We start from the raw sequence: 25,579 nt of genomic DNA, 5'->3' as shown, positions 1-25,579 counted from the left end.
TCAGGCAACATAATGTATGAAATGGAATTTGTTTCCATCTGGCCTGCTAGAGAATTAAATGAAGCAATGGTTAGCGTATTTAGGATGCTAAATCTCGGGAAATGTTCTTGATAAATGTTTATCTAGTAAAATAACGGTTAAACGGAAATTCAAGGGACTTGGTATTCTATTTTGGTTTAAACATATTTTGGTTTAGGGATACCTCGAAGAGTTATCATGATTTTCAAGGGATAATATTATACTACTGATATCATTCATCCCACTGTCACATTCAATGCATCGCATCAAATTGTTCAAATTTGTGACTTTATTGTTGAAAAAGTGTCATCTGTTTGTGTGAGTATATTTGTGTGTTTGTGTGGGGAGGGGGGGGGGGGGTAGTTTCTATTTATATGTGCACACAAACGAGCATTAGTGGTAGTAGGTGCCAAATAGAGCAATGGTATTATAACTCCAATGTCATCTTTATGGAGTTACACATGCCTGCCTATTATTACGGACCGTCCATAATTGTTACGGAAGTGTAAGGACAATTACGGACTTACGGAAATAGAAGAAATATTACTGATACAAATGGTCGCTACATTAAATTAAAAAATACATTTTTTTTTTCATTATTTACCGCATGCTACAATAAAAAATCTCAATGCCTTGTTGGCTGGCGACGAGTGTGTCATCGACTCGACACGGAAACTTTACCCTCATCGGTAGACACAGTGCAGTGTCGAAAGTAGGTCATCAATAAGCATATTATTTTACATATATAAAAGGTATAAATAATAACGTGAAGTTGAATGTAAGCTTCAATTTAATTACAAAACCAGATCAAATGAACGTTTCAGGTTTCCCCTTTATCAACAAAACAGGATGAATGAAACACCACAGATAAATGAGATGATGTGGTAGTGGCGTAGTTAAGATGAATAAATAAATAAATAGATCTGTTTTTGTAATTAAATAAAGCTTACATTCAACTTCACGTTATTATTTATTTCTTCGAGCTTTGAGCAGCAACATTTACACATATATAAAAGGGTGTATCTATCTTTATTTTTGTTTGCTTTAGTATTACTGAAATTCGACCATTAATTACTGATGAATTTTGTATTTCTTACTGAATTTGAAATTTTCAAGTAGGCAGGTATGGTTACAACATTACTGCTCTCAACCAGCACATTGTGTTCTCTCGATCAAGTTAGAATGGGCTGGTTTGGTCAGGGTGGGGGGATTGGTTGGGAGGGGGGAGTGAATGGTTGAGTAGAGAGGTGCCAGACGAATAAGGCATTATGGATTAGAGTCAGCAGGGGGGGGGGGGGGGGGGGTTAAGAGAGGTGAGGCAGTTTTGAATGGCTACAAGAGAGAGCATTGTGTAATGGTTGTAATGGGAATTTTGTTGGTTATTGGAAAAAATTTTTTTTTTTATGTTATTCAGATATTTGGAAATTTCTTTTCAGTTTAAAGATAGTTTGAACATAGTGGCTATCAGTTTATCGATATTTGGGTTACAGAAAAAAAAGGGGAAAAATGACAGCATTTTAACTTACTTTCGGTTTAAACATTTTTGGTTTAACCGGTTTATACTGTATTTATTTATGTATTTGTATATTTGTATATTTCTTTCTTTATTAATTTACTCTCATTGATTTATCTTTCAACATATTGATGGGTAGTTCTGGTTTGTTTGTTTTGATATTACTCCATGTCACTCTTTATCTTCAATTTTAAATGTGATAGATTAAACATTTGTGAATCAAACTTGTTTGGGGGGAGGAGTATTTGGTAGAGGATTTCCAGTTCATTAGGGCCCTAGCAGATGTTGTCATGGATTTATAAAAAAATTTTTCGTTTTGCTCTACACATTGCACATGTATTTCTAATGAAAATGCTTTTGGTTGATCCAGGCTGTGTGTTGCCGTGATGGAGTCCACTGTTGTCCCAAAGGCCACATTTGTGATGAGCATGGTGGAACTTGTCAGATGGGATCTGTTGTCATACCATTCCTCAGCAAATCTCCAGCTATGAAGGTAGAGCCAATGGACATTGGAGTTATATGCCCTGGAGGTCAGGCTCAATGTCCGAGCGGTAACACCTGCTGTAAATTGCCATCAGGAGAATATGGATGCTGTCCCATGCCACAGGTAGAGATTTAATTTCACCACAATGAAACAATTTAGTTGATTTATCGATTCAACTGAGATTTTCATGAGCAGTAAAGAATGTTTAAAAGATAATACAGTATGAAAATCTCAAAATTACAGAAATCTCGAACAAGTGCAAATTCACCGTTTTAATCCCTCTATTTTCATTGTACTGGCAACACGTAAATCTCGAACACTCGAAGGCTAACACGGAAATCTCAAGCAAAATGGACCTTAACTTTCACATCTTTTGCCTTATGTTTGTATTTAACAGAAACAAGATCTGCCACTGCAGTCTATGTGGCCTTAGATGTATAAGTATAAGTTTTAATGTGTTAAGCATGCACTCACATATGTGTGGCTGTAGGGGAAGGGAGTGGGAGGGGGGTGCAAAGCATGATTGACCAGTGTCTGATGCACGCGACGTCTCTCTCTAATGTGTACCAGTACCAGAAATGATGACTGGAGGCTTTTACTTTACTGTTATTGTATTAAAATCAAAGAAGTGATTAGGAGATGTGAATAGAGGGTGAGAAGAGAGGTATGAGAGAGATAGGTGAAGATTGGTAGTGATCAGATACTAGATTCATAGGTTATAAATGTCGCATGCTGACATTGTGTAATCAGCAATGGGATGTGCTGACTTTCTCTTCCTATTATAGCACATGTTAAGGGGAACATTATTTCACTAGTTATTGAATGAAACAAGTCGCAATAAAAGCTCTCACCGAAACAAAACACATCTTTTCCCTCACATTCTTCTATTCTTCATATTCTTTGTAAAATACACAACACGGAAATCTCGAAAACATGGAAATCTCAAACAAACACTCCCAGTCCCAACTTGTTCGAAATTTCCGCACTGCACTGTTTATATATGTGACCCACCACTTTAATTCTCTATGATGTCAGGGTGAACCAGACTTTGTAAATTGGATTGTTCAATAACTATGCTGTATTATTAAAGAGAATGAATGTAGTTACTTACACTATTATGAATTCAAATGTTGATTGTTTCAACTTTTAATCCACATTTCTGGCTTACTCTTACATAATACTCTGATCAAGATTAATTATTTTCTTTTTCAGGCTGTCTGTTGCACTGATGGAAAGCACTGCTGTCCTAATGGTTACACATGCGATGTATCTGCGGGAACTTGTAATAAAGGGTTAGAGAGTATTCCCATCTATAGAAAATCACCAGCAAAAGATCTGATGCCCAAACCAGTAGAAGATGTCGTATGTCCAGGAGGTCAGTCTGAATGTCCCAGTGGTAACACCTGCTGTAAACTGTCATCAGGAGGATATGGATGCTGTCCTCTTCCAAAGGTACATGAACAATGCAAAACTGTCGTATTTGATTAAATTGGGATTAATGTCATTTAAGCGATGTATATATGATGGCAGATTTTCTCTAGCTCGTGTAAGGAATACAATGCAAAACACCCTATATTTTCGTGAAAGGTGCATTTTAATTTCCCGTTTCTATATGAACAGCAATTATGGAAAAGAAGGGGAACATTTCTTAAGTACTCGTGTTGAAAGATTTATATTGTTAGCAAATGCTGTTTTTTGTCACACTTTAGCAATCCAGTATCAACGATTTTTGATTACTTGATGTAAAATAAAATTGTCTTTCCTTTTTCTTTTTTTTTACACTGAGGATTGCAGTTTTGAAAGTAATTATAATTGTTTTTAGGCCCGAATTGTTGTCCGGGATTTTTTTCATTACAGTTTTTTGGACTGTTCCAAAATGATTTTTTTATTGAGAGAAGGCATAAAAGGAGCCAAAAAATAGTGAAAGTAGGGTTTTCTGAAAAGCTGAAGAGTTGCATAAAGTCTGTCTTAAGTTGTTGATGTAGAAGTAGTTAGTAAATGTCCTTTTGTTAAACACAAAATGTTATGTCACTCAACTTTTTGAAGTTAAGATTGTGGTAATTGTCTCATGTTTTTTATTTTTGTTTTAATTTGATATATTTTTAACTTTTTAAATTACTTAGAAACCAAATAAATCAAATGAATTAAGATGGAGAAAAGAACTGACTTGAGTCACACTTTGTGTCAAACTATTTCTAGGAATGTTAAACCTTATATTTCCCATTAAATCAGGCTGTCTGTTGTTCTGATGGAGTCCACTGCTGTCCTAATGGTTACACATGCGATGTTTCATCTGGATCTTGTAACAAAGGGTTGGAGAGTGTTCCTATGTATAGAAAATCACCAGCTAGAGATCTGATGCCCAAACCAGTGGAAGATGTCGTTTGTCCAGGAGGTCAGTCTGAATGTCCCAGTGGTAACACCTGCTGTAAACTGTCATCAGGAGGATATGGATGCTGTCCTCTTCCAAAGGTACATGAACAATGCAAAACTGTCATATTTGTATTTGATTAAATAGGGATTAATGTTATTTCAATATTTTATATATATAATTCACAGCAATTTACTTTAATCAGATTTTCGAACTGAGGTCTCGTCCGACCTTTGGAGGGATTTTTTGAGGTTACGAAATATTCAAATTTGGTCAAAAACTGAATTATAACACCTCAGGTGTAGTGTTTCCAACAAATTCATCACCAAAGTCTGTAGATGTAAAAATGTCAGTAAAACGTGATTAGAAGTAGATTTAAGTTAATTGAAAGTGCCAACAAAAAAAAAGAACTCTAAAATTTGGGTTAATCTAATCCTCCTAATTCCCCTGTAAAATGTTATAAATATACTTATTTTTATTTCTTTAGAATTTTGCCAACTTTATATTGCAAATTTATTAAAAAGTCGAGTTTCTTAAAGGTTTTGTCCCTTTTTTGTGTGCCACTTAGTGGTATGACGCTCTGCTTGTGACCTGTAGATCTCATGGGCTCATATCCCACTAGAGCATCGTAAAGTTGAGTCTTTGGAAAAGTTTCTTTACTCAAATTTTCTACCCACTCTCAATTTTAAAATTAGTTCCTGGCTGGTAACAGCGCTGTCTTTGTCAGAAAAAAATAGTGCAATGGTGTTTTCAAGCGCTATGTCTTATCTTTGTGTTAAATGTTGTTGTTGACATGGGACTCCTTGCAAAGGGCTTTGAGAATATTCAGCTCTTTTTTAAAGAATTACATCTAACAAGAGTGGTTTTGGCAGATTTTCTCCAGTCAGTGTAAGGAATATAATGCAAAACATTAAAATCCTTCCCATCTTTTCATGAAAGGTGCGTTTTAATTTCTTTTCTTCTTTTTCTATATGAACAGTGATTTTGGAAAAGAAAGAGAACATTTCTTTTGTACTCGTGTTGAAAGATTTATATTATGTTAACAAAAGCTGTTTTTGTGACACTTTAGCAATCTAGTATCAGCGATTCTTGATAACTTGATGTAAAAGAAAATTATTGTCTTTCTTTTTTTTTTTTTTTGTACAATGACATTGACAGTTTGAAAGTAATTTTAATTGTTTTTTGACTCGAATTGTTGTCTTCGGGAGCTTTTTTAATGACAGTTTTTATCTGAAAAGATTTTTTGACAGAGAAGAAAGTGTGGAAGGAGCAAAAAGAAAGTGAAAGTGGGTTTTTATGAAGAGCTGAAGAGTTGCATAAAGTCTGTCTTGAGTAGTTAATGTGCAAGTAGTTAATAATGCCCTTTTGTTAAACACTCATGTTATGTCACTCAATTTTAAAGTTTCAAATTGAGTGTGATAATTGTCTTGTTTTTTTTATTTTTTAAAAAATGGTATAGAAGGGTCTTTTTTTCCCTAACAGTTGCAGTAATTTTTATTCTGAGTTTATTTTTATACTTTTAAATTACTTAGAGACCAAATAATTCAAATGAATTAAGATGGAGAAAAGAACTGATTTGAGTCACACATTTGATTAAGATGGAGAAAAGAACTGATTTGAGTCACACTTTGTGACAAACCATTTCTAGGAATGTTAACTTTATATTTCCCTTTAAATCAGGCTGTCTGTTGTTCTGATGGAGTCCACTGCTGTCCTAATGGCTACACATGCGATGTTTCGTCTGGATCTTGTAACAAAGGGTTGGAGAGTGTTCCTATGTATAGAAAATCACCAGCTAGAGATCTGATGCCCAAACCAGTAGAAGATGTCGTTTGTCCAGGAGGTCAGTCTGAATGTCCCAGTGGTAACACCTGCTGTAAACTGTCATCAGGAGGATATGGATGCTGTCCTCTTCCAAAGGTACATGAACAATGCAAAACTGTCGTATTTGTATTTGATTAGATTGGGATTAATGTCATTTAAGTGGTGAATATATAATACACAGTTTTTGACTTTAATTGGATTTTCGGACCGAGGACCGGTCCAACATTTGGAGGGCTTTTCTGAGGTTACGAAATATTCAATATTGGTCATAAGCTGTATTAGAACAACCCAGGTGTACAGTTTCCAACAAAGTCATCATCAAAGTCAATAGATACAAAAATGTCAGAAGCCTAAATAGAATCTGTCAGTAAAACGTGATTAGAAGTATATTTTAGTTAATTGAAAGTGGCAACAACAAAAAACAAAAAACAGAAAAACATCACATTGTGCGTATTAATCCCCTTTGTATTATTTAAATGATGTAACAAGGTATGGTAACCCAATTCAATACAATTTCAGTACAGTGCAGAGATGGAAATTCTTTTTAAAAGATGATGACCAGAAGTCATTAATTTTTTACTAATGACTGCTTACCTTGACCTTCAATTTCAATTGTTTAATCCAATAATACAATTAGGTCACAGGCGGGCATTAATGCATTTTTGGCTTGACTGGTTTATTCCTATTAGAGACTACAAAAGGTGTGTTATAATAGTTTTTTTTTTATTCACTGAGTGAATCAATCATGTCATATGAAATCTCACCACAAGTTTAACCTGAATTTTTCTAATTATTTTTATTTCTTTAGAATTTTGCCAACTTTATTGCAAATTTATTAAAAACTCGAGTTTCTCAAAGGGTTTGTCCCATTTGTGTGCCACTTAGTGGTATGACGTTATGCTTGTGGCCTGTAGACCCCATGGGCTCATATCCCACTGTGAGCAGTTCAAAGTTGAGTCCCTGGAAAAGTTTCTTTACTCAAATTTTCTAACCACACTCAATTGTTAAATTAGTTCTTGGCTGGTAACAACGCTGCCTTTGTCAGAAAAAAAACATTGTTTTGGTGTTTTACAAGCGTTATGTCTTATCCTTGTGTTAAGTGTTGTTGTTGACTTGGGACTCTTTACAAAGGGCTTTGAGCATATTCAGCTCTTTTTAAAGAATTACATCAAACAAGGGTGTTTTTGGCAGATTTTCTCTAGCTAGTTTAAGGAATATAATTATAATCCAGAACACTGAAATCTTCCCCATATTTTCTTGAAAGGTGCATTTTTTTGAACAACAAGTATGGAAAAGAAAAGGAACATTTCTTTTGTACTCGTGTTGAAAGATTTATATTATGTTAACAAAAGCTGTTTTAGTGACACTTTAGCAGTCTAGTATCAACGATTCTTGCTTACTTGACGTAAAAGAAAATTGTCTTTCTTTTATGCTTTTTTTACAATGAGCATTTACAGTTTTAAAAATAATTCTAATTGTTTTTAGACCCAAATTGTTGTCTTTGGGAGTTTTTTCATGAGTTTTTTGGATTGTGAAAGTAGGGTTTTTTGAAGAGCTGCATAATGTCTGCCTTTAATCTTTAAAGTACAAATAGCTAATAAATGCCCTTTTGTTTTACACTGACGTTATGTCACTCAATTATTAAGTTTGAAATTGAAATTGTGGAAATTGATTTGTTTCCTTTTTTTTTTAATTATTATTATTTAAATTTTTTTTTTTTTCTTACTTTGGTATAAAAGGGTCTTTTAAAAATTTTATAAACAGTTGCAGTAATTTTTATTGTGAGTTTATTTTTAACATTTTAAATTGCCCAGAAACCAAATTGATCAATCGAATTGAGATGGAGTAAAGAACTGATTTGAGTCATACTTTGTGACAAACCATTTCTAGGAATGTTTAACTTTATATTTTCCATTAAATCAGGCTGTTGTTGTTTGATGGAGTCACTGCTGTCCTATGGTTACACATGTGATGTTTCATCTGGATCTTGTAACAAGGGGTTGGAGAGTGTTCTATTATAGAAAATCACAGCTAGAGATTGATGCCCAAACCAGTAGAAGATGTCGTTTGTCCAGGAGGTCAGTCTGAATGTCCAGTGGTTCCACCTGCTGTGAATGTCATCAGGAGGATATGGATGCTGTCCTTTCCATAAGGTACATGACAATGCAAACTGTAATATTTTTATTTGATTAAATTGGGATAACAATATACAGTTTTTGACTTTTATTTTATTTTTGGATGGACCAATCTGACCTTTGGAGCGCTTCCTAGGTTACGAAATATCAATATTGGTCAAAACTATATTATTACACACCAGGTGCATAGTTTCCAACAAGTAATCGTCTAATCAGTAAATATTTAGATTTGATTGCTCACTGACTTCAACTAAATTGTTTAATCCAATACGGATACGTCACAATGGTCATTATACTTGACTGACTAATAAAATGTTTAATATGAGATTTTAAGTCCTGAGTGAAAATCATGTCATTTAAATTCCACCAAAAGTTTAACATGAATTTTTATAGAACTCAAATTTGGTTAAACTTATCTCCTAACTCCTGTAAATTCTTATAATATATCTTATTTTATTTTTAGAGTTTTGCCACTTTATTGCAAATTTATTAATCTTGAGTTTCTTAAAGGTTTTGTCCTTTTGTGTGCACTTATGTATACGCTCTGCTTGCACTGTAGACCATGGGCTATCCACTGGTGACTTTTGAGAGAGAATAAGAGTTAAAAGGTAGCCAAAATTTTATTGTTTTAATTTGGTCTATTTTAAACTTTTTAAATTACCTAGAAACCAAATATATCAATGAATTAGATGGAGTAAAGAACTGATTTGAGTCACACTTTGTGTCAAACCATTTCTAGGAATGTTAACTTTATATTTCCTTAAATCAGGCTGTCTGTTGTTCTGATGGAGTCCACTGCTGTCCTAATGGTTACACATGCGATGTTTCATCTGGATCTTGTAACAAGGGTTGGAGAGTGTTCCTATGTATAGAAAATCACCAGCTAGAGATCTGATGCCCAAACCAGTGGAAGATGTCGTTTGTCCAGGAGGTCAGTCTGAATGTCCCAGTGGTTCCACCTGCTGTGAACTGTCATCAGGAGGATATGGATGCTGTCCTCTTCCAAAGGTACATGAACAATGCAAAACTGTAATATTTTTATTTGATTAAATTGGGATTAACAATATACAGTTTTTGACTTTTATTTTATTTTTGGACTGAGGACCAATCTGACCTTTGGAGCGCTTCTCCTAGGTTACGAAATATTCAATATTGGTCAAAAACTATATTATTACACACCAGGTGCATAGTTTCCAACAAAGTAATCGTCAAACTCAGTAAATATTTAGATTATGATTGCTCACCTTGACCTTCAACTTAAATTGTTTAATCCAATAACGGGAATACGTCACAATTGGTCATTACTACTTGACTGACTAATAAATAGGTGTTATAATATGAGATTTTAAGTCCCTGAGTGAAACAATCGTGTCATATAAAATCCCACGAAAAGTTTAACCTGAATTTTTATAAGAACTCTAAAATTTGGGTTAAACTTATCCTCCTAACTCCCCTGTAAATTCTTATAATTATACTTATTTTTATTTTTTAGAGTTTTGCCAACTTTATTGCAAATTTATTAAAATCTTGAGTTTCTTAAAGGTTTTGTCCCTTTTGTGTGCCACTTAGTGGTATGACGCTCTGCTTGCAACCTGTAGACCCCATGGGCTCATATCCCACTGTGACTTTTTGAGAGAGAAGAAAGAGTAAAAGGAGCCAAAAATTTTATTGTTTTAATTTGGTCTATTTTAAACTTTTTAAATTACCTAGAAACCAAATATATCAAATGAATTAAGATGGAGAAAAGAACTGATTTGAGTCACACTTTGTGTCAAACCATTTCTAGGAATGTTAACTTTATATTTCCCTTTAAATCAGGCTGTCTGTTGTTCTGATGGAGTCCACTGCTGTCCTAATGGTTACACATGCGATGTTTCGTCTGGATCTTGTAACAAAGGGTTGGAGAGTGTTCCTATGTATAGAAAATCACCAGCTAGAGATCTGATGCCCAAACCAGTGGAAGATGTCGTATGTCCAGGAGGTCAGTCTGAATGTCCCAGTGGTAACACCTGCTGTAAACTGTCATCAGGAGGATATGGATGCTGTCCTCTTCCAAAGGTACATGAACAATGCAAAACTGTTGTATTTGTATTTGATTAAATTGGGCTTAATGTAATTTAAGTGATATATATATATATAATATACAGTTTTTGACCTTCATTGGATTCTCGGACTGAGGACCATCCCAACCTTGGAAGGGCTTCTCCGCGGTTACAAAATAATCAATATTGGTCAAATACTGTATTATAACACCCCAGGCACACAGTTTCCAACAAAGTCATTGTCGATGTCAGTAAATATTCTATAATGACTGCTCACCCATAAAACCCTTCAAAACAAAGCAAACAAACAAATTTTATTTCAAGAATTTTATTAAGGCAATGCTGAATACTTAAGCATCCTATTTTGCCCATTTTAAAACTTTGAAATGGACGGTATGTATTTTGCCAAATAAATCAATTCAATTTATGTGGAGGAAAGAACTGATCTCTGAGTCGTGCGACGAAACATTCCTAGGAATGCCAAGCTAATATTTCCTATTAAAACAGGCTGTCTGTTGCTCTGATGGAGTCCACTGCTGTCCTAATGGTTACACATGCAACGTGTCTCAAGGAACTTGTAATAAAGGGCTAGAGAGTATTGCCATCTATAAAAAAACATCAGCTAAAGAATTAATGTCCAAATCAGTAGAAACTGTTGTATGTCCAGGAGGCAAGAGTGAATGTCCTACTGATAACACTTGCTGTAAAACGGATACAGGAGAATATGCATGCTGTCCTTATTATAAGGTAGATGAACAATATGTATAGAATTGCCGCCATATTATTTTTATTTAATATCTAAGTTAAGCCATAATGTAAAAGGACATTGAAATGACGGGTAGTAATAAACGTGCATTGTCAAGTTGGTTGCAGACATTGGCGATCATTTCTCTCCCAATCCTCTGTGTCACCAGCACTCTTCAAGAATCCCATGAGCATGATATGCCAACCTGCTCAAAGTCACACACCTTGTTGGTATGTGTTGAATTCAGTATCTCGAGGTTATAAAGTGAAGGCCATATCACTTGTGCTATGCTGCGGTCATTTGTCATTATTCATTCTTTACCAATTAAACTTATACGTTAACTTGAAAAGCATTGTTATAAACATTAAAACAAAACAAAAAATTAACTTAGCGCGGATTTCATTAAGAAGATATAATTAAGACATTAAAATCATAAATAGAGATCATTACAATTGCTTTGTTATTTTTTTTTGTTATTTCTCAAGAAAACTAAGAAAGTACATATCCATAAAATTATAATTCGACATGTTGCATTTTATTTGTGTACCTTAATAATATATATATTTTTATTATACATTTATCCAGGCTGTCTGTTGTTCTGATGGAGTCCATTGCTGTCCTCACGGTTACACATGTGATGTGTCTGGTGGTTCATGTAACAAAGGATTAGAGAGTATTCCTTTTCTTCAAAAATCACCAGCTAAAGATCTGATGCCCAAACCATCAGAAAATGTTGCATGTCCAGGTGGACATTCTGAATGTCCCGATGGTAACACCTGCTGTAAACTGCCGTCAGGAGGATATGGATGTTGTCCTCTTCCACAGGTAGATGAGATTTAAATACAAAATTATCGTAGTTTTACTAATTCTAACTCAAGTTGTAACATCAATAAAGGAGATTGGAATTAATAGTATAATGGAAGTTGGATTCAATGAGGTCTTTTGGACCGGGTCACTGACCTAGTTAGATGCAGATTTTTGTTGAATACGACCTTTTGTTGATTTCGACTTTGGTATGACAACAAGGAATAACTCGTGTGAAAATGTTTATTTTAGTTATATTCCTTCCAATGCAGTTGACGGCACTAATTATCTTTCCCAATCCTCTGTGTCACCAACACTCTTCAAGAATCACTGCCCACCTGATATTTACATATTAATTCTAACTAATTCACTAACAGTATATATATTTTTTTTGCTTTACTCCTCTTTCTATTTTTCCTGTTTAGTTTTCTTTTTTAAAAAAATTTTTTAAATGATATCATTCTTTCTATAGACATGACCAAGAGATCTCATTAACCCATGAGCGTGGTAAGCCAACCTGCTCAAAGTCATACACCTTGTTGGTGTATGTTGAATTCAGTATCTCGAGGTTGTGAAGTGAAGACCATATCGCTTGCGCTATGCTGCAGCCTTTTGGCATTAATATTTTTGTACCAATAAAGCTTATACGTTAAATTGAAAAGCATTGTTATAAACATTAAAACAAAACAAAACAATTAAATTAGTACAGATTTCATTAGGAAGGTATAATTAAGACATTAAAATCATAAATAGAGATCATTACCATTGCTTTGTTATTTTTTGTTATTTCTCAAGAAAACTAAGAAAGTACATATCCATAAAATTATGATTTGACATGTTGCAGTTTATTTATGTGCCTTAATAATATATATTTTTATTATACATTTAACCAGGCTGTCTGTTGTTCTGATGGAGTCCATTGCTGTCCTCACGGTTACACATGTGATGTGTCTGGTGGTACATGTAACAAAGGATTAGAGAGTATTCCTTTTCTTCAAAAATCACCAGCTAAAGATCTGATGCCCAAACCATCAGAAAATGTTGCATGTCCAGGTGGACAGTCTGAATGTCCCGATGGTAACACCTGCTGTAAACTGCCGTCAGGAGGATATGGATGTTGTCCTCTTCCACAGGTAGATGAGATTTAAATACAAAATTATCGTAGTTTTACTAATTCTAACTCAAGTTGTAACATCAATAAAGGAGATTGGAATGAGTAGTATAATGGAAGTTGGATTCAATGAGGTCTTTTGGACTGGGTCACTGACCTGGTTGGATATGACCTTTTGTTGATTTCGACTATGGTATGACAATAAAGAATAACTAATGAAATCACTGTGAAAAAGTTTATTTGAGTTATATCCCTTCCAATGCAGTTGACGGCACTAATTATCTTTCCCAATCCTCTGTGTCACCAGCACTCTTCAAGAATCACTGCCCACCTGATATTTACATATTAATTCTAACTAATTCACTAACAGTATATTTTTATTTTTTGCTTTACTCCTCTTTCTATTTTTCCTGTTTAGTATTTTTTTTTTTTTTTAAATTTTTAATGATATCAGTCTTTCTATAGACATGACCAAGAGATCTCATTAACCCATGAGCATGGTAAGCCAACCTGCCCAAAGTCACACACCTTGTTGGTGTGTGTTGAATTCAGTATCTCGAGGTTATGAAGCGAAGACCATATCACTTGCGCTATGCTGCAGCCATTTGGCATTAATATTTCTGTACCAATAAAGCTTATACGTTAAATTGAAAAGCATTGTTATAAACATTAAAACAAAACAAAACAATTAAATTAGTACAGATTTCATTAGGAAGGTATAATTAAGACATTAAAATCATAAATAGAGATCATTACCATTGCTTTGTTATTTTTTGTTATTTCTCAAGAAAACTAAGAAAGTACATATCCATAAAATTATGATTTGACATGTTGCAGTTTATTTGTGTGCCTTAATAATATATATTTTTATTATACATTTATCCAGGCTGTCTGTTGTTCTGATGGAGTCCATTGCTGTCCTCACGGTTACACATGTGATGTGTCTGGTGGTTCATGTAACAAAGGATTAGAGAGTATTCCTTTTCTTCAAAAATCACCAGCTAAAGATCTGATGCCCAAACCATCAGAAAATGTTGCATGTCCAGGTGGACATTCTGAATGTCCCGATGGTAACACCTGCTGTAAACTGTCGTCAGGAGGATATGGATGTTGTCCTCTTCCACAGGTAGATGAAATTTAAATACAAAATTATCGTAGTTTTACTAATTCTAACTCAAGTTGTAACATCAATAAAGGAGATTGGAATGAGTAGTATAATGGAAGTTGGATTCAATGAGGTCTTTTGGACTGGGTCACTGACCTGGTTGGATATGACCTTTTGTTGATTTCGACTATGGTATGACAATAAAGAATAACTAATGAAATCACTGTGAAAAATATTATTTTAGTTATATCCCTTCAAATGCAGTTGGCAGCATCTGCATCTTTTGGGTTTTGTTTGTATTTTTTGTTTTGTTTTTTGTATGGTATGTTTTTTTTATTTTTGAGGGAAAAAAAGGAAGGGGCGGGGAGAGGGAAGCTTTGACCTGAATGGAAGAAGAAGAAATACAAAAACTGCACTGTTCCCTAAGTATTTGAAATTAAACAGTTTGATTAATTTCTATTCCAATTTCAATTTTTTGAGAAACCAGAACAGGTTAAAACAAAGCAGGATAAAAGAAAATAAAATCCAACATGCCCCTCTTGTCCAAAAAAAAAAAAGACAAAAATAAACACAAAAAACTCCCGCTTTCATGTTTGTATACAGCAATTGTTCAATTTTCACAGCTGATCGACTGTGATTCATGGTAATGAAAAGTTAAAATGAATTTTTAGATATACAACAAAGTGGCAATATCACACATGTACAAGGCATGTTCCATAACAAAAACACGAATTTAATAAAAATCCATGCACAGAATTATTAAAAACAACTAGAAACACTCAACCCACAGTGAATTTTTTTAATTGGCTAGAATAATGTTTATGGGTGTGTGGACATTGGCTTATGACAACAATTTACTGGTTTCATTTATTATTATTATTATTATTATTATTATTATTATTATTATTATTATTATTATTATTATTATTATTATTATTAGTATTATCATCTTCATCTTCATCATCATCATCATCATCATCATCATCATCATCATCATCGTTATCATCATCGTTATCATCATCATCGTTATCATCATCATTATTATTATTATTATTATTAATATTATTATTTTTATTATCATCATTATTATTTTTTTAAAAATTGTTTTAGGCTGTGTGTTGTACTGATGGAGTCCACTGTTGTCCTAATGGTTACAAATGTGATAGGTCTACCAAAACATGTCTACAGGGTTCAAAGGTCATCCCTTTTCTCAGAAAGCTACCGGCCAAAGAGTTGAAGTCAAAACCAGTTGAATATGTCCGTTGTGATTCTACACACTATTGTCCAAATGGAAATACTTGCTGTAAACAGCCATCTGGTGCCTGGGGATGCTGTCCATCACCTATGGTAACTTTGATTATTATCTTTCATTTGATTATCTCTGTTTGTCGCACTGATGCCATACCTCAGCTGCACTTTGCCAAGCCATGTCTACGAGGTGACAAAGGACTTTTGTCCTTTTTAAAAAAAAAATTAAAGTAAAGTGGTAAATATACATACGGTGTGTATAGTAAAGTTGAATGAAAAGAAGTATGATAACTTGTAGCAAAATGTTAAGAAAATATAATGGGTAAATGTGGCTCATACAACGAATCAATACAAAAAAAACGAGATTTTAAGCCATTGGCCTTCATCAGGGGACAGATAAACAACAAGAAAATGATGGGAGAGTAAAAAAAATTACATTAATAGAGTGAACATGAATTATGAAATTGAAATGGAAAGATATGTATGAAAAGCAGTCTGGTTTCATCATTTTCTTAATAATTTGAAATCTGTGAGCCATCATATATTTCTCAGGCCAGTAAATCTTCCGACAGTTGTTGGATTTTTGACAGTATGATTTTGCTTGATAAATTCTGTTAAGTCACAGCGTGGTAACATCTCCTTTGAGTGGTATTTCAGTGCTAGGTCAACTCGACCCCATCAGTGAGATCAGTCGACGGGCGGAACAGGTAGCGGTCAGGTGGAATCTGTGATCCATTGTTGGTAATTAATTGCTGCAATATATGTTATTGCTCAGTTGCTAGCATGAATGTGACAATTCTTCCCTCACCACAAGCAAAGCAAAGGTTTCTTTCATCATATGACATGGTTGATAATAAATATCTTCATAAGGTTACAAATAAGAAGGGTGTCAATTTAGTGGTTTAATAGTTATTAATGAAATTCAATTGTAGATATTTATATAATGATATTTTAATTCACAGCAGCAGAACATGATTGAAATTGTAAGGCAAAAATGATGATCTTGACACATACCAAGTTTTGTTGTCCGGGCAGTAAAATCCTAAAAGATATGAATATTTTATTATAAAATTATTGCTTGGCATGATTGCATGAGATTCTCATTTTTTCTCCAGCAGTATTCCATGTCATGAATTATGTCCAAATATTAGTTTGAAAATAGAATATATAACACTAGACGAAAATATTATTGATTGTGGTTTTCTTCATCCTTTAATTGAAATCTGCATGTAGTTTTGGACACACTTGAAGTAGATGGCTTTTCAAGATAAAACCTATTTTGTCCATTTCATTCCTTATGCCACACGACCTCTTCTCTAGCCTTTTAATGGCTTGATGACTATTTTTTGTACCTTGTTCCCCTTATAATCCAAGTCCAAATTTTGAAGTTTTTAATGAATGTTATGCAATGTTGTTCAAGGATATGCGGCTTTAGGACGGTTTTCTTAGGAAATTGCCGTCTAAATAGTGTTGTATACGTGTCGATGGTTGATTTTATGTCATTCATTGTGTTGATTGACCTGGTGTGTGAGAAGGTTGAGATATTCATTTATTTTAAGGTTTTGTTGAGTTCAAATGTTATGCTAATGAGATCAACAAAACCAAATTTTTGCATTATTTTCTTTTCTCAGAAACGTTTAATTCAAGCAATTTAAAACTTTCATGTTTTTAAAAATGATTGTCAATTACACAACTTGTATGAATTTTTCATCGCTTAATTTAGAGGTAGCCGAGTGGTTAAGGCATTGCACTGTGACCCAGAAGGTCCTGGGTTCCAGCCTCGCTAGGCGCATAGTTTAGTCCTTGGAGAGGGCTCTTTACTCACATTCTCTGATCGTATTCAGGTGTAAAATGAGTACCTGGCAAGATTATAAACCCCCATTAGAAGTTTATTTGATGGATTACCTAATATAGTATAATCCTTCATGAATGTCATATGGAAGGTCGTCATTTTTTATTTAAAGAATGCTTATATCATTTTTATGTCACTCTGTATATAATGATTCTCCTTTCCCCTGGCCTATGACTATTTTAAGAGTGTCTGCAAAACTGCTCAATCTACTGGACTCATAAATTTCATACTACTTAAATCTTTAAAAAAATACTTTCAGGCTGTGTGCTGCTCTGATGGAGTCCACTGCTGTCCAAATGGTTACAAATGTAAGGCATCTGGATGTGCTCGAGCATTGGAAGTCATTCCCTTTTTAAACAAGTTTCCTGCATCCTCTACCTTTTCTCAGACCATGATAGTTGGTTCTATACAATGTCCTGATAAATCTGCATGCCCAGAAGGGAACACGTGTTGCCCTATTTCAAATGGTGCCTATGGATGCTGTCCTCTTCCACAGGTTTGTTGTTGAAATTGATCACAGTTTGAACCTTATGATCATCTTATAGCTGGGTGGGGTTCCTGACCTCCCGTAGTGGGCAGGGAGGTACTAACTGTGACTTCTATCCCCCTATATCTGTTTTCCAACATGCTTTCTTTCTTTGTCTTGGAATGAAATTACTTGGTTTTGTTCTGGTCCTGGCCGGATTCCCTGGCTGAGAGGGAAACAGTCAAATTTATAGTTAGTTTTGGGAGATGATTATTTTTTCCTTGTAAACCATCTCTCTATTATGCACTGTATTATGTTTTCTTTATATTATATATGATTTGTAAAACATTTTTAGTGTATTCCTCTTATAGGGACCTGTGCTTGTGTCTGGATGAGACTTTAAGTGATCTCAAACTAAGTACTTTGAAAGTGTGCTCTTGGAATCTACACTTGTGTCTTATTTGAACCAATTCCCTTTTGTCTTACCTTTTCTTGGGTGCTTTGATTGTAATTCTAGAACTTTTTACTATCCCATGTTCTTCCTTTTTACTGGCGTTGATATGACCTTAATGTGTTGCAAGAGCCCTAAAACCCTTAAAAACAAAAATCATAAAAACAAATATCTTATATAGATGGGAAGTCTGGTATCTCACTTGGCAGAGTGAGTGGCTGGAATCCAAGCGACTATTGTAGATTTAATTAAAGAAATTAGTTTCTTTTTGACCTATAATGGTGTTAATTTCCATACATGTAAACAATTGAATACGTGTTTCACCACATAAGTCATAAACAAAGAAATGTTTGCTCTGCCACTTTACTGGCATTATCATTTCACATCATGACTGATTTTAAAGATTTTTTGCCACAAAATTTCTTTTAGCGTCATTCTCGATTTGGATAAAATCTTTATGAAATTTGCTTATATTTTAAGATTTGATAATTTGGAAAATGTGATAAAAGCTGTTTCATCAATAAAAACGAAATATTAAGGTAGTTTTGAGTATCAGATTGTAATTGGAGACAAAATTATGTTTCAAATGTCTTGAAGGATGACACTTTTATTGCATTAATAGAGATATATTCAATGAAGAAAAAACAAATCCAGCTTTCTTGAAAGCATACAAATAAACTTCTATCACTTTCAATATATTTCGCACTGGCTCACCTCGCCTTAATCATTGACATATTTGTGTTTTTTTTAATTGTTTATTCTCTAGGCTGTTTGCTGCTCTGACAAAGTTCACTGCTGTCCCAATGGATACAATTGTAATTTAGCAGGTGGAAGCTGTGCAAAAGGTTCAGATGTACTACCACTGTTTGTCAAGCATCCATCTTATTCTCAAACTGAGATTAAACAGATTTACAATTGATTTATTGACAAGTAGCTGTAGACATAGCATTAACTCATTTAACCCTAACACTGACTATCTCGGTATTTGACTATAGATACTTTTAACCTATGATTATTTACACCGTTTTCTGAGACAACTTATATGGATATTATTTAAACGTATTTATTAATTGTTAAAAAGATGATATTGGTAGTTGAATAAAACTAGACAAGACAATTTTCCTTTGAATTGAGTAAATGAGTATACATATTATATGTAATATATATATATATATATATATTTGTTTTTTTTGTTGTTGTTTTTTTTTCAATTTTGAAAAGTACCGATTATCTTTTCGGAGAGTGGACAGCACGGTAAGGTTGAGTGGGTTAAGAAGTAACTTATGCCAATAAACAGTTGATTATGTGTTTGCTCATTTTTGTTTGTGAATGTATGGGCGTGTGTTATTATTAATGAAATTATTATGAAGATGTGTGCATGCATTTAAAAAAAAATGTGTGATTGCTCATATATATATATTTTATATGGATGCCCACAAATGTGGGTTTCTGCTTGTGCAAGATTAAGAGACGAGATAATGGCTTATCTCCCTAATATACTGATACAATTCCAATTCCTGACTAGTTATATTTATGATACTGGACTACTGATAATTGGAATTTAAAAAAAAAAAATGGTCTTAACATCAGAAATACAAATATCATTTTTTTTTTTTAAATTTTAAAACGAGCTTTACTAAGATTGTTTTTTCAAATTGCCATGGAATTGTTCGCCTCTGCCTCAAACACTTTTTTTTTCATTTTGAACAACTGCTTTCAATGAAAATACATTTATGGAATGATATTATGATCCTGCATCTGAAGATATCCAGTGTCATATTGGATTGGGATAGTACACCATATGAAATCAAAACACTCAGCGAGTTATGATGAACTTCTATCCATTCCATTCTCAATAATTTTGTCTTTCATTTGATGATAAAAGATGGTCTATTAGTATGTGCGTGCGTAATATTTTGTACTTGACACTTTAATTTTTCTTCATTGATAACATGAGCTTATTTAGTGATTTCAACAAAGCTTTATTTAGAGATCTTTTTCTCAGAATGCATCCACTGCATATATTTTAAAATTCATGCCATTTGGTATAACTCTTCAAGACTAGGAGAAAACTCACTCAAATTATTTGAGAGTCCTTCTTGAGACCCCTCATTAATTTCCTCTCAGTTCCCTGCATTAGCCAACTGGGAAGGTAAATAGTATCTTACTGTTTTCTTCTGGAAACTTGTTCCTATTCTTTTAGACATGATCAGAACTTTTTGAAAGCCCAAGATGGCAGTAAAAAATGTCACCGGAAACTGTAATGAATTAACTCATATTTGAGTCAGGCCATAAACATTTCTGACTGCATATCCTCCCCAAAATCTAATTATTTTCATGATGATGTAGTAATAGTAATTTATTTATTTAAAAAAATGTTTTATTGCTTAAAAAGTGAATTTATTTACTAGGTTGTAAGGTCACACTGAATGAATTTGATTTTAAACACAACATGTGTACCAACGTAACCTTTAACTTAAATTTTAAAAAATGTCCTGTGACACTATTACAACGACTTTCATTGACATTGTATCATGTTGTAAACATGGATTTAAGAAGATATTATTGACTGTACATGTTAAAACCTAATTTGATCACAAATGCGTTAGTGAATGAGAGTTTTACAATGCCTTTTATTTTTGTCACATGCTTTTATTAAATGTATAAGGAGATATACTCGAAACAGTGTTCTATTTATTTTGTATGGAAGATGTCAGTCGCAAATGACCATACTTAAAACTTGAGCTTTTTTAAAATAGCGCATTATCCACTAAATGTGCTCAAAGTGCTTTACAAACAGTCCCTGACCAACAGCAACACATAACATGTAGAACGAGACATGGCGTTGTGTGGCTTTGAGCAAGTTACCTCGCCTTAGCTCACTTTGCAGCGCTCTACTGCAGCTGATGCCTGGGTTATTCCAGTCTTCCCTTGGAATAGACCCTAAAGACAAATTTTCCCTTAGGGATACTTTTGTTAGCCTCCTTCGTTTATACAGATATCGATTTATAACGTTTCCGTAGAGAGATATTTTTGGAATTGACTGTTTGTAAATCACATTCATATGTTTGCCACAATGAAACTCTAAGTCTGAATGTTCCGGTTTTGTCAAGGCTCTAGAAGTTCGTATATAAACAAAAAATCTTGTTAGAAAATCTATTTATAAGAGTCTCCTATTGCTCATTATTGTCTTCCTGTTTTGATTGATTATTACTCGAGGTGTATAAAAGGTGTTAATTACATTGTTTTGATTTATTGTATGTACTATATGAATTGTCTGACTACGATTAAAGGCTTTTCCAATTTTTAGTATTTTAGTTGTTAATTTCTTTTCCCCTAATCCTTTTAGTTCATCAAATTTGAGAAAAGAAACAATGGCCTACGATCTGGACCCAGTCCCACATCATCCCACATCCCCAAAAAAGGAAATCTGAGACAGTGCCAAAACTATCGCACAATCAGCCTTATTAATTCGTCATGCAAGCAAAATCAAGCTGAGGATTATTTTCAATCGCCTGAAAAGAGAAGCTGAAGAGTGGGCTGGTTCAGAACCAAAAATAGCACAGTGGAACATTTAAATGCTGAATACTAATGAAAAACATGTTTAACACCAAAAAGATCTATTCCACAATGTTGTAGACTTAAAAAAGGCATTTGACCGAGTGTGGCATGCACAGTCTCTGGCATGTTCAGGTTACTTAGGATCTTTAGAATTGAGGAGGGACTCATCTGAACAATTCTGGGTGAGGTTCCTGGCCTCTCATAGTGGGCAGGGAGGCACTTACTGTCTTTTATCCCCATATATCTGTTTTCCAACATGTTTTCTGTCTTTGTCTTGGAATGAGATTACTTGGTTTTGTCCTGACCTGGCTTGGAGGGAAACAGTCGAATGTATAGTTATAGTTTTGGGATATGATATATTTTTCCTTGTAAATCATATCTCTGTTATATTTTTTTATTTTAACAAATTATTTTTAAACAGTTGAGTGTATTCCTCTGGGTGGGATCTTGTGCTTGTGTCTGGGTGAGACTTTTAGGTAATCTCAAACAGTACACTGATCGTGTGTTCTTGGAATCTACATCTGTTCCCTATTTGAACCATTTCCCCTATGTCTTACTTTTTTCTCAAGTCCTTTTAACTGTACATCTAGAATGTTTTTACTAACCAATTTCCTTCCTTTTTACTGGTGCTGATTTGACCTAAATGCGTTGCGAGCGCCGTAAAACCCTTAAAAACAAAACAAATAAACATCTTCACAATTCAAGTGCTCTACAAATTATCCTGCAATGCTGTCCTTCTCAATAACTAGGTTGGCGATTATTTTAAGACCACAGTAGGCGTAAGACAAGGGTGCCTCTTTACCAGTCCTATTCAACTTGTTCCTGGGAAGCATCATGAGAGAAATACTTTACAGTTTTCACTCTGTAATATCAGTAGGTGGGCGACCATTAAGTAACTTCCACTTTGCTATTGATATAGACCTTATTGGGTAAAGCAACTATACCAGGAAATGACAATGCAGACAGACTAGCCAGACTCGGATCAACACTTTTATAACCATCAATTCCAGTATCCTTAGACACAGCGAAACAAATAAGAGAGAAGAATGGATGAACAGTTGGGCAATGAGCACCACGGGTAGATGTATGTTTTCCCATATGACCACTCCTGTAAAGACTGATTGCCTAAATAAGCTCAAAAGACACCAGCAAAGCATCATCTTTCAACTAAGAACACAACACATACCGCTCAACAACCATTTAAGCAAAATTACAAAAGACACATCCCCTCCCTGCCCCTATGTCAACACCCCAATGAAACAGTAACACACCACTTGCTTGAATGTCAACCTCTTGAAGACCTGAGATGCACATTCCTCCCACCAAATCCAAGCATCAGTAACACACTTTATAGTCACCTGGAACAACTACAAAAGACGTCTAACTTCTACGTCATGGCACAAGACCGAAGGGCTAGAGCTCAGGTGGTCGCTGGTTCGGATAAGTAAGTAAGTAAGTGGGTGAAGCAACTAAGAACTACAAGAACTGCAAAATGCAAAATCTTATATTTATAGGATGAAGGTCAGCACAGAGAAAAGCAAAATACTTGTCAACAGCACATCACCACCGCCTAGATCAACATGGCTGGAGAGCTACTTTACTAGAAGCACTGGCGGTCGGTCGGTCTATTGAGCGAAGTTGTTTTGTGCCCTATATTTTTCAAATTTAGCAGATACTGCTTTTCGTCTCAATTTTAGCATATGCTGCTTTTCGTTAACACTCGCGGATCTCTCCTGCATTACTAGCCACGATAGGTAGGTAACTGTACCTACTGTACGAAGGTTGTGTGTCATCACAGACCGCTCTCTTTTTCTTGTTACCCCACGCGACTCGAGATGACGGGGGGGGGGGGGGGGGGGGGGGTTGGCTCAGCAGTATGGGCTTTGCTTTGTACCCGTAAAACACCTAGTTCGAATGTCCACCGTGTTGTGTGGCCATCAGCAAGCCACCTCTTCCTAGCTCAAGTTGCGTCAATGTGCTGCGGCGCGGCTGACACCTGAGTTATACCAGTCTGCCCTTTGTATGGCAAATTTCCGCAAGAGAGAGAGAGAGAGAGAGAGAGAGAGAGAGAGAGAGAGAGAGAGAGAGAGAGAGAGAGAGAGAGAGAGAGAGAGAGATCTTTTTTTCATATTGATTAGGAAAAAAAAACCCCAATTAATTGCATTCTTAACCCTCTTCCGCACTAGGACAGGACTGTCCTGGGACAGTCCTGTCCCAAATCTGTAACATAGAATTTAGAGAAATCTTCCGCACCTATTGGGACGGGACAAAACAGTCCCGTTGTGTCCCAAGCCGTTGTGAAATGCTACAAAATCAACGGGACAGGACTGTCCCAGTCCCGAGTTCATCTCGTTTGTGATAGTAGAAAAATATAGCAGACTTCCGCACTAGGACAAAAAAAAGTCCCAGACTTGGCGGCGCCGTGTCAAAATTGAAATGCCTGTCTTTATTTTCTGCATCCCTACTACTACTGCTACTACTACTACTACTACTACTACTACTACTACTACTACTACTACTACTACTACTACTACTACTACTACTACTACTACTACTACTACTACTACTACTACTACTACTACTACTGTTGCTTCTGCTGCTGCTAATGCCACTAATATATTAATACCTACATCCCTTACATTTTGTATTTATTTCCAATTCCATTGTATTTATTTTCCAACAATAGTCCACACTTTATTTTAGTTCACTGTCTTCTATACTGCATTACACAGTTCCTACCCGCCTCCCCTCTTTTGACATAATTAAGTACGCACCTTTTATAAATTTCTATTGCTCTGTTTTAATTCGCGCTTCCTCACAAAGTAGCATACAATTTCCTGCCCATCAATGTTTTTGTTTATGCATCTTAACAACGCCACTACCACATAATCTCATTCGTCTGTAGTTTTTAATTCATCATGTGTTGTTGATGAAGGGGAAACCCAAAACGTCCATTTTATCTGTTTTCGTATATTAAACTGAAGCTTACATTCAATTTCACAGTTATGATTTATTTATTTATTTCAATTCTGAATATAAAAAAGCAAGAACAATTCAAAAAATAATTCTATGTGAGGAAACCACGTACAGAAGGCATAGCAACAAACATTTTCGGCAATTTAAAAACGTATGTTTATAAATATAATTTAAGAAGTGTCACAATTTGTGACACACAGTAACGTGTCTAAAACCGGTCGCACATCTATTCGGTACCTTGTGGGATCAATTATCTTTATCGTTATTTATTTCGGGAATTTCCAATGAAAATATTTTTAAGTAAGTCCTTCTGAGCCACTTGGACTCATTGTAAGACAAATTAACTCCTTTAGAGCCTTGTAGCCAATGGTGCAGGAGTTATTCCGGTTTCAATAGCGTGAAGCGGACAATTAACGTATTTGTTTGAAAATCTTTGAACAGGACGCTAGTCTATCGCAGATTACTATCCCAGCTTGACAGGTACCCGTTTACACCTGAATGGAGTGAGTGATTGGAGTAAATTTTCTTGCTCTAGAAAGTACAAATTGGCTTCGGTCGGAATCGAACACAGAACCTCTGAGTCCAGAGTACAACGCGCTAACCATGGGCCATCTTGCCTCCTAAGCTTATAAATCCGGAACTTATCCATGTTGCTGTAGCGTTGAGCAGACAGATAACAGTTTAAAATAAAAAAAAAATAAAATTCCCTTTTTCATCCCATAGGGGAAATTTTTCTCGAGGGTCTATTCCAAGGGAAGACTGGAGTAACCCAGGCGTCAGCCGCAATGCAGCGCCGCAAATTGAGCTAGGGAGAGGTATAACCCAAGCGTTAGCCGCAATGCAGCGCCGCAAATTGAGCTAGGCGAGGTTACT

General features: G+C 34.8%; 1 protein-coding gene across 1 annotated transcript in view; it reads left to right on the top strand.

Moving 5' to 3' along the window:
• LOC144964528 (uncharacterized) overlaps positions 1-21,478 on the top strand; it is a 37,510-nt gene extending 16,032 nt beyond the window's left edge. The window contains 14 exon segments of the mRNA XM_078898948.1: positions 1,902-2,138; positions 3,228-3,467; positions 4,248-4,487; positions 6,067-6,306; positions 9,115-9,193; positions 9,196-9,353; positions 10,164-10,403; positions 10,895-11,134; positions 11,718-11,957; positions 12,830-13,069; positions 13,934-14,173; positions 15,263-15,499; positions 17,512-17,748; positions 18,936-21,478. Coding sequence (XP_078755074.1) covers positions 1,902-2,138; positions 3,228-3,467; positions 4,248-4,487; positions 6,067-6,306; positions 9,115-9,193; positions 9,196-9,353; positions 10,164-10,403; positions 10,895-11,134; positions 11,718-11,957; positions 12,830-13,069; positions 13,934-14,173; positions 15,263-15,499; positions 17,512-17,748; positions 18,936-19,088 — 3,021 coding nt within the window. The 3' untranslated portion in view covers positions 19,089-21,478.
• Positions 21,479-25,579: the final 4,101 nt, after the last annotated feature.

Source organism: Berghia stephanieae, chromosome 2, assembly GCF_034508935.2.
Source record: "Berghia stephanieae isolate SIO BIC M18660-M18661 chromosome 2, UCSD_Bste_1.3, whole genome shotgun sequence".
Taxonomy (NCBI): domain Eukaryota; kingdom Metazoa; phylum Mollusca; class Gastropoda; order Nudibranchia; family Aeolidiidae; genus Berghia; species Berghia stephanieae.
Note: the sequence above shows the minus strand (reverse complement) of the source record. Positions and strands in the feature narration are given on the sequence as shown.